Source organism: Salvelinus sp. IW2-2015, linkage group LG36, assembly GCF_002910315.2.
Source record: "Salvelinus sp. IW2-2015 linkage group LG36, ASM291031v2, whole genome shotgun sequence".
Classification (NCBI taxonomy): domain Eukaryota; kingdom Metazoa; phylum Chordata; class Actinopteri; order Salmoniformes; family Salmonidae; genus Salvelinus; species Salvelinus sp. IW2-2015.
The window spans coordinates 28,102,141-28,113,465 of record NC_036875.1 but is presented as its reverse complement, the minus strand read 5'-3'; the positions used below and the strand labels follow the sequence as shown (position 1 = coordinate 28,113,465).

The 11,325-nt window shown below is 44.0% G+C and overlaps 2 protein-coding genes across 2 annotated transcripts; both read left to right on the top strand.

The window, feature by feature from the left end:
* The first annotated feature begins 72 nt into the window (after positions 1–72).
* Positions 73–4,020, top strand: mab21l3 (mab-21-like 3). The gene is made up of 8 exons (XM_023980821.2): positions 73–590; positions 680–820; positions 918–989; positions 1,066–1,257; positions 2,426–2,529; positions 2,862–3,039; positions 3,123–3,317; positions 3,483–4,020. The coding sequence occupies exons 1-8, from the start codon at positions 543–545 to the stop codon at positions 3,714–3,716; spliced, it is 1,164 nt and encodes a 387-aa protein (XP_023836589.1). The 5' UTR covers positions 73–542; the 3' UTR covers positions 3,717–4,020.
* Positions 4,021–8,746: 4,726 nt separating this feature from the next.
* LOC111959288 (EF-hand calcium-binding domain-containing protein 4B) lies at positions 8,747–10,018 on the top strand. Its single transcript, XM_023980762.2, has one exon. It carries the CDS (start codon positions 9,432–9,434, stop codon positions 9,867–9,869), a length of 438 nt encoding a protein of 145 aa, XP_023836530.2. The 5' UTR covers positions 8,747–9,431; the 3' UTR covers positions 9,870–10,018.
* Positions 10,019–11,325: the final 1,307 nt, after the last annotated feature.

Sequence of the window (11,325 nt, the reverse complement as noted above, 5' to 3'; positions counted from 1 at the left end):
TATGTAGGAGCTATTAAGGTCAGAAGTACTGATATATATTATTTCATTCTAATCAGAGATTGGTTTAGACCTGGGACCCCAGGTGAGACTTCTCTCTGACCTCTTACAGATATATGACTAACTATGAGCCATGTGACTAAGTTTTTAAGCCCTCCCATTCATTCCACATGGACAGAACCCTATTGACCTCAGCCAGAGTTCTTCTGCTACTGGGTCCTGAGGCACTGGAGCTCCTGCCTGGCACTTCGCTGGGTCCTAAAGATCCCACTGTTGATTATTACTTTCACTTATTTGGGCTTTTCAGCCTGCACGTTCAGAGCTGTGCCAGCTATGATCATGTTGTTTGGACCATGGTGGCCCAAAGGCTCATCGAAGCTCTTTAGCATCGGAAATCAATGATGGGAGATCGATGGTGGAATGTTTTTGACAAGCCGGACCATAGTGCTAGGAAAAGGGGTCATGCAATCGTTAGTCTGTCTGGTGAATTCTGGTGGAGAGATCAGAGCTGAACTGGTTTCAGTTGAAAAGTGGAAAGGGAGAAAATGCCAGACTTTTCTGAGGAAGGGCTGGACCACTACCTACTGAATCAAGTGAGGCTCATATGCTGCTACGTAGTGTGTGGGTGTTGTGGTTATCCTGTGTGTTGATTATCATGTAATTGTGGTTCTGTGTGTGTGAGGTGGACCTGCGGCACCGTACAGTCGGCAGGCGTGTTGAGGAGGTTCTGACGGTGCTCAGAGATCTGACCACTGAGGTCAGCAAGAAAGACGGACGCTTCCAGTCCATCGCCCACGCTGGAGTCAACAACGAGAACATCAAGGTAACACAATGACTTTAATATCTTACACAGATGGGCATTCAGTATATCTGTCAATCTACAGAATTATGGGATCCCATCTCAGTGTGTGTGTGTACAGGACCAGCCTGCCATGGTGTCTAAATGGGCAGCCCTCCTGAGAGGCAGATGTTCCTTCAACCCAGCCATCCAGGTAAGTCCRACTGTGCTCTGTGTATTTATATTCTGTGTGTGTCTGTGAGGGATCTGATGATTGTGTGTGTGTGTAGGTCCTGACTTCCAGCCTGGTTTTGGTCAGTGTTCCGGTGCGGGGGTTGATTGGATATCATGAGCATGTGGCTCGTCAGTGGAGATACTATTCTCTGACTGGCTCCATTCTCCCCACTCCTGTCCGTGAGCCAGAGAAACTCCACCAATGGCTGGAGCTGGAGAGCTTCACAAGCCCCGCCCAGGACTGGCAGGTGGGATATCATAGAGCAGTGAAAATAGTTAGCCAGTTAAATGTCCTAAATATTCTTAAATAACACAATATTTGGTGTGTGTGTGTCTTTTACAGCAGTGGTCACTAGTCGATCTTCAAACATTTCTGTAGAAAAGCCAATGACAAAAACTTGCACTCCTATTTATATACAATTATTTGTCTTGCGCAATTGGCGGGAGGTTCACTTGATTCAGAAGCCCTGCGTACTGGGTAGGCAAAGTGTTCCCATTTTGAACCTTTTAATTTGTCAAACTCCGCCTACCTGAATGACCAGGAGAGCTGTGGCTAAATCAAGTGCAACTACTGCGCTGGCCAATCGAATAGCTAAAATCACAGTGCCGACAGCTTCCCCGACCCCACAGCAAAGTTTGATACTAGCCTATGTGAGATTTGGTAACTTTTAAAAACCATGACCAGAGGGACTGTCGAAGAATACATCAAAGAGCTGCTGTTTGAGTGAGTTAATGTTTAAGTTTTTATTCAGCACTGTCGACATTGTTTTTATTCACCACTTACAAAACATAAAATCTGCTTCTCCCTACTTCCACTCGCACTGCAGCTGCGATGAATGAGTAGCCAAGTGTATCGATAGGCCTGCATTTTTATTACTAGCAGCTCGTCGTGTCTATTTTAATATTGAGGATTTTTTTTTTTTTTTTTGGTCATAGAAACAACATTAATTTGTACATAAGCGGTGCGACTCGAGTTTCCCCATCAGGTGGAAGACTGTTCCCCTCTCTCTGGTCAGTCTCACTAGAGGAAAGGAGAGAGCAGGGACCTTAAGAGGCAGACCCTGCTCTTTCCCTCCCTCTGCTGAGACTGACCATCAGACGCAAGTATCAGCAGTCCAATCAAATAAAAAGCTATTTATTAAAATTTATGCTAAGTAGTTCCTGGCAAGTTAAACACCAACTGATCTATTTTGTTATCAAAGGTTGCGGTTTGAAACACATAATATGGTCTGAGAAGAAAAAAATTGTCAGGCCAAGCATATAGCCAACATGCTGTGATGTATTAGGCCTACTGCACAAACCTCATTCTTACAAAAGTGTTTTTATTAGGTTAATGTTGTATAGGCTTGTTTAAAGTCATGTTTTTGACTGCGAACGTGATCTTCACTCCAAAGGTTGGTGACCACTGTTTTACAGGATGCCAAAGTGTGTGTTGAGGGAGACATTGTACCGGCCAAGGTGGTCAGTCTCTTCAGAGAACAACTAGAGACCGCCATACTGACCTGCAGCTTCAGTGGTGAGTGTGGAGCAGGACAGCAGGACAGTGGCGGGGCAGGACAGGCCGTGGATTAGACTGATCAGACCTCCCACACACTGGAAAAGCTTTCCGTCACATTGAATACCTCTACAAGCAACATACACACACTGGCCACAGTGTTGATAGGTGTTGGGCCAGAGTAAAATCTATAAACTGACCAGGCCAAAGGCTTCCCTCGTAGCAAAAGTGCACACACGCACACATTCTAACCTGATCGTGTGTGTGTGTGTGTGTGTGTGTGTGTGTGTGTGTGTGTGTGTGTGTGTGTGTGTGTGTGTGTGTGTGTGAGAGAGTGTTGAGGCGAACGTAGGTAAGGTTCAGCATCTTGGAGTCTGTGGGTTCGGTAGTGCGTGTTGCCATAGAGACGGCGGAGGGTGTGATGGAGGCAGAACTTGTTCCCACTGTGGAGCTGATCAACTATTGGCCGAAGAAAGCCCGCTGGCCCCGCCTTCTGCAGCGCTGGCCAACCACAGAGAGAGCTCGCTGCATCAAGGTCTCAGCTTGGAAACATGCTTTCTAACCCTTATAACCTTCTACACCCTAACTTACTTTCTCTCTATCTCTCCCTCTCTTCAGTCGTTTGGGTTTAACCTCATGGCAACGTCTAATTACCACTGGCTGTTGTCGTTCTCACGGGCGGAGCAGGCGTTGCTAGTGGCCGTTGATGAGGACGGTGGTTGCCGTAGGAAGTGTTACCGTGTTGTCAGACAGCTGAAGGAGGACACCTGGTGTCCCGGCACCAAGCCTGTCATCACAGCCTTCCACCTGCAGGTACCCAATCACAATGCAATGTCCCTGCACAAGGACTGCCCCCTTATCATACAGCCTCAGTTAACCAATCAACTCTCACCCTTTCAGATGTTCAAAGTTATATTATATATTTCTGGTGTACATAGTCATCACTCTCTGCATTTATCCTTCTCGCTCTCTCTGCAGACTCTGTTGTTCTGGTGCTGTGAGAAGTTTCCATGTGGGCGTGACTGGCGCTGTGTAAAGGAGTGTGTGCTGCGTGTAGCCAGGAAGCTGTTGAAGTGTGTGAGCCAGCGCTACCTGAGACACTACTTTGTCCGCTCCTACAACCTGCTGAAGTACAGTAACACCACAGAGTTAGACCACACAGCCCAGAAGATCAATGACTTTATAGCCAACCCCAGCCTCTATGTCCACTAAACACTGATTATTAACACCAATTCTAGCATGATATTTTTATTGCTATTATTCTTGTCTATCCTAATGTTGCAAACATAAAATTAATACAAGGTTGTGTTCAGTAGGGCACAGCCTACCAAAACATTTGTAGCAGTAGCTTTTTACTTAGTCAAATTCCTGTACATGCAAATGTCTTTGGTGAATAAAGATGATTCTGATTCACAGCATAGCAAAACATTTTGCATGAGGTAATGAACATCCTTATTGAACAAGTCAGAAGTTGTTTTTATTCTGTACCTAAATAAAGTAGTTTTCTTATATTGCATACATTGTTGCTTCTGTTGAAATTGTGGTTTCCAAAAAACACATTTAGAACTGCCTCTACGTTTATGATCCAGCAGAGGGCAGCATCGCTCCACTACCTGTTTGTGTGTCCTGCAGATGAGACTAGGTTTACTAAAAAGACCACAGGAGAGAGCTAGTCCTCACATTGCTTCACAGGTAGGGTTGCAAAGGGAGGGTTTATTACTGGTAACTTTTTACATTTACCAGTAAACTACCAGCATTTTGGTCACTTTTATGTTTTTTTTTGGGGGGGGGGGTATCCCATGACATCTAGTGGCCTTTTTTGGTTACTTCAGATTATCACAGGTGTCTAATTATTGCTGGCCCTCTGTGTGGCCTTATCACATGTAAAATAATAAAATAAAAAATGAACTTTTGGACAATATGGGCACAGATATAAAAAATTAATACTATATGAATACTTTTTATATAATTTACCAAAATTGCCATAGATTAACTGTTCTGGTAACTTACCAGTAGCTTTGTAGCCCTACTCACAGCAGACATCTGATGCAGGCTTTATATGGGAAGACATACAGTATCTGACTGAATGGCAAGGGCGGCACGGTCCTCCTAGGCACCCGTTTTAGGGACTTGTGGATTTATAAACTTACCCTCATGCACTGAACTGTATTGGGCTGATGTATGCATACCCAGTCTGTTTTGTTTTCCTGAGAGGATGGATGGATAATAACCGGGACTCGAGTGGGTCCAGATTGGGTCCTGTTTGATTGTCATCGGTTTTCGGGTCTATGTAACTACAGCTGATGGACCCGAATGGACCCGACCACGGCTCTGAATAGCCTACAGCATATTTATTTTACGCTCATAAGGAATTTATTGACTTATAGAAGGCTTAGCCAACATATTTTGTATTTTATTAGGATCCCRATTAGCTATTGCAAAAGCAGCAGCTACTCTTCTTGGGGTCCACATAAAACATTACATAATACAGAACATTAATAGACATGAACGGCTCTGTATTTTTTTAAAGGCACACTTAGCCTACATATCAATACATACACACAAACTATCTAGGTCAAATACGGGGGAGGCGTTGTGCCGTTGCTTTATCTGTTTTTTGAAACCAGGTATGCTGTTCAGTTGAGAAATATGAGATGGAACAGAGTTCCATGCAATAATAGCCCTATATAATACTGTACGCTTTCTTGAAGTTGTTCTGGATTTGGGGACTGTGGAAAGACCCCTGATGGCATGTCTGGTGGGGTAAGTGTGTGTGCGAGAGCTGTGTGTGTGTATGTTGACTATGCAAACAATTTGGGGTTTTCAACACAATATTTCTTATAAAAAGAAGTGATGCAGTCAGTCTCTCCAACTCTTAGCTGAGAGAGATCGGCATGCATAGTATTTATATCAGCCCTCTGATTACAAAGAGTAAGACATGCTGCTCTGTTCTGGGCCAGCTGCAGCTTAACTAGGTATTTCCTTACAGCACTGGACCACACGACTGGACAATAATCAACATAAGACAAAACTAGAGCCTGCAGGACTTTTGGAGTGTGGTGTCAAAAAAGCAGAGCATCTCTTTATTACGGACAGACCTCTCCATCTTCACAACTATTGAATCTATATGTTTTGACCATGACAGTTTACAATCTAAGGTAACGCCAAGTAATTTAGTCTCCTCAACTTGTTTAACAGCCACACCATTCATTACCAGACTCAGCTGAGGTATTTGTATTTATTATGGATCACCATTAGCTTCCTGGGGTATGACAAAATTAAGGCAGTTATACGATTTTAAAAACATTACAATACATTCATTACAGAATTCACAACACACTGTGTGCTCTCAGGCCCATACTCTACTACCACAAAATCCATGTGTACAGTTTATTTTAAGAATGTGAAATATCAGAATAATAGAGAGAATGATTTATTATTTCAGCTTTTATTTCTTTCATCACATTCCCAGTGGGTCAGAAGTTTACATACACTCAATTAGTATTTGGTAGCATTGCCTTTAAATTGTTTAACCCTTGGTTCAATGTTTCAGGTAGCCCACCACAAGCTTCCCACAATATGTTGGGTGAATTTTGGCTCATTCCACCTGACAGAGCTGGTGTAACTGAGTCAGGTTTGTAGGCCTCCTTGCTCGCACACGCTTTTTCAGTTGTGCCCACAACTTTTCTATAGGATTGGGCTTTGTGATGGCCACTCCAATACCTTGACTTTGTTGTCCTTAAGCCATTTTGCCACAACTTTGGAAGTGTGCTTGGGGTCATTGTCCATTTGGAAGAACCATTTGTGACCAAGCTTTAACTTCCTGACTGATGTCTTGTGATGTTGCTACAATATGTCCACATAATCTTTCTTCTCTGATGCCATCTATTTTGTGAAGTGCACCAGTCCCTTCTGCAGCAAAGCACCCCCACAACATGATGCTGCCACCCCCGTGCTTCACGGTTGGGATGGTGTTCTTCAGCTTGCAAGCCACCCCCTTTATCCTCCAAACATAACGATGGTCATTATGGCCAAACAGTTCTATTTTTGTTTCATCAGACCAGAGGACATTTCTCCAAAAAGTACGATCTTTGTCCCCATGTGCAGTTGCAAACCGTAGTCTGGCTTTTTTATGGCGGCTTTGGAGCAGTGGCTTCTTCCTTGCTGAGCGGCCTTTCAAGTTATGTCGATATAGGACTCGTTTTACTGTGGATATAGATACTTTTGTACCTGTTTCCTCCAGCATCTTCACAATGTCCTTTTCTGTTGTTCTGGGATTGATTTGCACTTTTCGCACCAAAGTACGTTCATCTCTAGGAGACAGAACGCGTCTCCTTCCTGAGCGGTATGACGGCTCCATGGTCCCATGGTGTTTATACTTGTGTACTATTGTTTGTACAGATGAACGTGGTACCTTCAGGCATGTGAAAAGGATGAACCAGACTTGTGGAGGTCTCCAATTTCTTTCTGAGGTCTTGGCTTATTTCTTTTGATTTTCCCATGATGTCAAGCAAAGAGGCACTGAGTTTGAAGGTAGGCCTTGAAATACATCCACATGTACACCTCCAATTGACTCAAATGATGTCAATTAGCCTACCAGAAGCTTCTAAAGCCATCAAATCATTTTCTGGAATTTTCCAAGCTGTTTAAAGGCACAGTCAACTTAGTGTATGTAAACTTCTGACCCACTGGAATTGTGATACAGTGAATTATAAGTGAAATAATCTGTCTGTAAACAAAGTACAAAGTAGATGTCCTAACTGACTTGACAACACTATAGTTTGTTAACAAGACATTTGTAGAATGGTTGAAAAACAAGTTTTAATGACTCCAACCTCAGTGTATGTAAACTTCCGACTTCAACTGTACATGGGTATGTTATCATGTGTGTGTGTATCCATGTGTCTGTGCCTATGTTTGTGTTGCTTCACAGTCCCCGCTGGTCCATAAGGTCTATTTTTAGTAGTCATGGCTCTATGTAGTACTGTACGCCTCCCATAGTCTATTCTGGATTTGGGGACTGTGAAGAGACCTCTGGTGGCATGTCTTGTGGGGTATGTATGGGTGTCTGAGCTGTGTGCTAGTCGTTTAAACAGACAGCTCGCTGCTTTCAACATGTCAATACCTCTCACAAATACAAGAAGTGATGAAGTCAACCTCTCCTCTACTTTGAGCCAGCAGAGATTGACATGCATATTATTGTTTGCTCTCTGTGTACATCCAAGGGCCAGCCGTATAGTCCTGTTCTGAGCCAATTGCAATTTTCCTAAGTTCCTCTTTGTGGCATCTGACCACACGACTGAACAGTAGTCCAAGTGCAACAAAACTAGAGCCTGTAGGACCTGCCTTGTTGATAGTGCTGTTAAGAAGGTAGAGCAGCGCTTTATTATGGACAGACTTCTTCACATCTTAGCTACTCTTGTATCAATATGTTTTGACCATGACAGTTTACAATCAAGGGTTACTCCAAGCAGTTAAGTCACCTCAACTTGCTCAATTTCCATATGATTTATTACAATATTTAGTTGAGGTTTAGGGTTTAGTGAATGATTTGTCCCAAATACAATGCTTTTAGTTTTTGAAATATTTAGGACTAACTTATTCCTTGCCACCCATTCTGAATCTAACTGCAGCTCTTTGTTAAGTGTTGCAGTCATTTCAGTTGCTGTAGTAGCTGACATGTATAGTGTTGAGTCATCCACATACATAGACACACCGGCTTTATTCAAAGCCAGTGGTGTGTCGTTAGTAAAGATTGAAAAAAGTAAGGGGCCTAGACAGCTGCCCTGGGGAATACCTGATTCTACCTGGATTATGTTGGAAAGGCTTCCATTAAAGAACACCCTCTGTGTTCTGTTAGACAGGTAACTCTTTATCCACAATATAGCAGGGGGTGTAAACAAAACAGCCACCACAATCTTTTTATCATACACTTCTCTGAGCCAAACATCAGTCATTTGTGTAAGTTCTGTGCTTGTTGCATGTCCTTCCCTATAAGCATGCTGAAATGTCAACTTGTTTATTGTAAAACAGCAATGTATCTGGTCAAACCCAATTTTTTCCAAAACTTTACTAAGGTTTGGTAACAGGCTGATTGGTCGGCTATGTGAGCCAGTAAAGCGGGCTTTACTATTCTTAGGTAGCGGAATGACTTTTGCTTCCCTCCGGGCCTGAGGTCACACACATTCTAGTAGGCTTAAATTGAAGATAATCCAAACAGGAGTGTCAATATCGTCCGCTGTTGACACCGCTTGTTCGCCGAAAACCAACTACGGCCTGGCCAACGGCTACCACSACTCGAACACCTCGTCTCCAACACAAGTGGTTGAGGTGGAGGCGCAGGGGGTGAGGGTGAAGGAGAGGCTCTCCAAGTTCGAGTCAGAGAAGACCCTCGCCCCCACCCAGAACGAAAGGGACAGGCATACAGAGTACCAGAGTAAACCGGAGGTTGGGGGCGACGGGCTGGACGGTCCCCATGATGGGTGGCCTCTCCGTCGGGTTATCTCCATCGAGGAGGACCACCTCCCCCACCTGCTTCATGGAGGGCCCCAGCCCCTGCTGCACCAGCTCAGTGAGAAAGACGACGAGGAGGAAGAGGAGCAAGAGAAGGAAGATCTGGAGAGTAGTATCCTCTTAGCCCCTGTTCCTCTACCCGTCCCGGTCACGACAGTGTCCCCCTTCAAACACCGCGGTAGTTTCAGCAGAATCAGAAATATCCCCTCGTCACCTCGAGGACAACCCGTCGGCAAGGAGACCCAAAATAGGGTGAAGGAGAGGGCCGTGCCTGCCCCGGACCGCCTGTTTAAGGTGGTTCTGGTGGGCAACTCCAGCGTGGGCAAGACTTCCCTGCTGCGCACCTTCTGTGACGGCCGCTTCCACCCCTCCAGCCKCGCTACTGTGGGTATTGACTACAGTGTGAAGACTCTAATGCTGGACAACACCCAGGTAGCCATGCAGCTGTGGGACACGGCCGGGCAGGAGAGGTACCGCAGCATCACCAATCAGTTCTTCCGTAAGGCAGACGGCGTGGTGGTCATGTACGACGTGACGTTGCTGGACAGCTTCAAGGCCGTGCGACCCTGGCTCATCAACGTACAGGAAGCTGCGGGAGTGGGCATTCCCATCCTGCTCCTGGGCAACAAGATGGATGCGACGTCCGAGAGGGAGGTACCACTTAAAGATGCAGAGACGCTGGCCCACGACACCCGTGTGATATTCTATGAGGTCAGTGCTTACACCGGCTACAACGTGACAGAGGCCATGATCCACCTGGCCAGAGTGCTGAAAGAGCAGGAGGATCGGGTGAGAGACACGTTTGTCTTATTGGAGGCCCTGCCCATCAAGAAGAAAGCCTGCTGCAAGTAAAGGTCCCGTGTGGCTCAGTTGGTAGAGCATGGCGCTTGCAACGCCAGGGTTGTGGGTTCATTCCCCACGGGGGGACCAGGATGAATATGTATGAACTTTCCAATTTGTAAGTCGCTCTGGATAAGAGCGTCAGCTAAATGACTTAAATGTAAATGCTATTATCCTCAGTAATTTTTTTCCCATCCAAGTTGTCAGACCCCGTTGGCCCCCGTTGGCTTGTCATTGTTGATAGACAACAATCATTTTTTCACTTCTTCCACACTCACTTTACGGAATTCAAAATTACTATTCTTGTCTTTCATAATTTGGTCAGATATACTTGGATGTGTAGTGTCAGTGTTTGTTGCTGGCATGTCATGCCTAAGTTTGCTAATCTTGCCAATMAAAAAAATCATTAAAGTATTTGGCAATATCAGTGGGTTTTGTAATGAATGAGCCATCTGATTCAATGAATGATGGAGCCGAGTTTGCCTTTTTTCCAGAATTTCATTGAAGGTGCTCCAAAGCTTTTTACTATCAATATTTATGGCATATCTTTGTGTCATAGTGTAGTTTTTTCATATTTTTCTTCAGTTTAATCACATGATTTCTCAATTTGCAGTACGTATGCCAATCGGTTGTGCAGCCAGACTTATTTGCCATTTTTTTTGCCTCATACCTCTCAACCATACAATTTTTAATTTCCTCATCTGTCCACAAGTCCTTTTCTTAAAGGGTGCATGCTTATTAGTAACTGGAATAAGCAATTTCATAAATGTGTCAAGTTCAACATCTGTTCGCTCCTCATTACACACCACAGACCAACACATTTTATTTACATCAACAACAGGAATCACTACAAAACMTATTGTATGACCTCTTATACACTATATTAGGCCCAGACTTTGGAACTTTGGATTTCCTAGATATGGCTACTATATTGTGATCACTACATCCAATGGATCTGGATACTGCTTTCAAGCACATTTCTTAGTAAAGATGTGATCAATACATGTTGATGATTTCATTCCTGTGCTGTTTGTAACTACCCTGGTAGGTTGACTCTGTTGATATCACATATATTATCAAGCATTTCACACATGTTATCCAGATACTGACTGTTAGCACTTGGTGGTCTATAGCAGCTTCCCACAAGAATGGGCTTTAGGTGATGCAGATGAACCTGTAGCCATATTACTTCAATAGTATTTAACATGAGATCCTCTCACATTTTTACAGGAATGTGGTTCTGAATATAAACAGCAACACCTCCACCACTGGCATTTCTGTATTTTCTGTAAATGTTATAAACTTGTATTGCTACCACTGTATCATCAAAGGTATTGTCTAAGGGAGTTTCAGACATATTCAGAATATGAATGTCATCTGTTACAAGCAAGTTATTAATTTCATGAACCTTGTTTCTTAAGCTACATATGTTAATGTGGGCTATTTTGAGCACTTTTCTGGGATGCTT

Excerpts from the sequence above, each read along its gene's own strand:
- LOC111959288 (XM_023980762.2), top strand. The coding sequence starts at position 9,432 with ATGCTGGACAACACCCAGGTAGCCATGCAGCTGTGGGACACGGCCGGG.
- mab21l3 (XM_023980821.2), top strand. The coding sequence starts at position 543 with ATGCCAGACTTTTCTGAGGAAGGGCTGGACCACTACCTACTGAATCAA. Across the intron at positions 821-917 it reads TCAACAACGAGAACATCAAG|GACCAGCCTGCCATGGTGTC; the intron begins GTAACACAATGA and ends GTGTGTGTACAG. Across the intron at positions 3,318-3,482 it reads TCACAGCCTTCCACCTGCAG|ACTCTGTTGTTCTGGTGCTG; the intron begins GTACCCAATCAC and ends CTCTCTCTGCAG.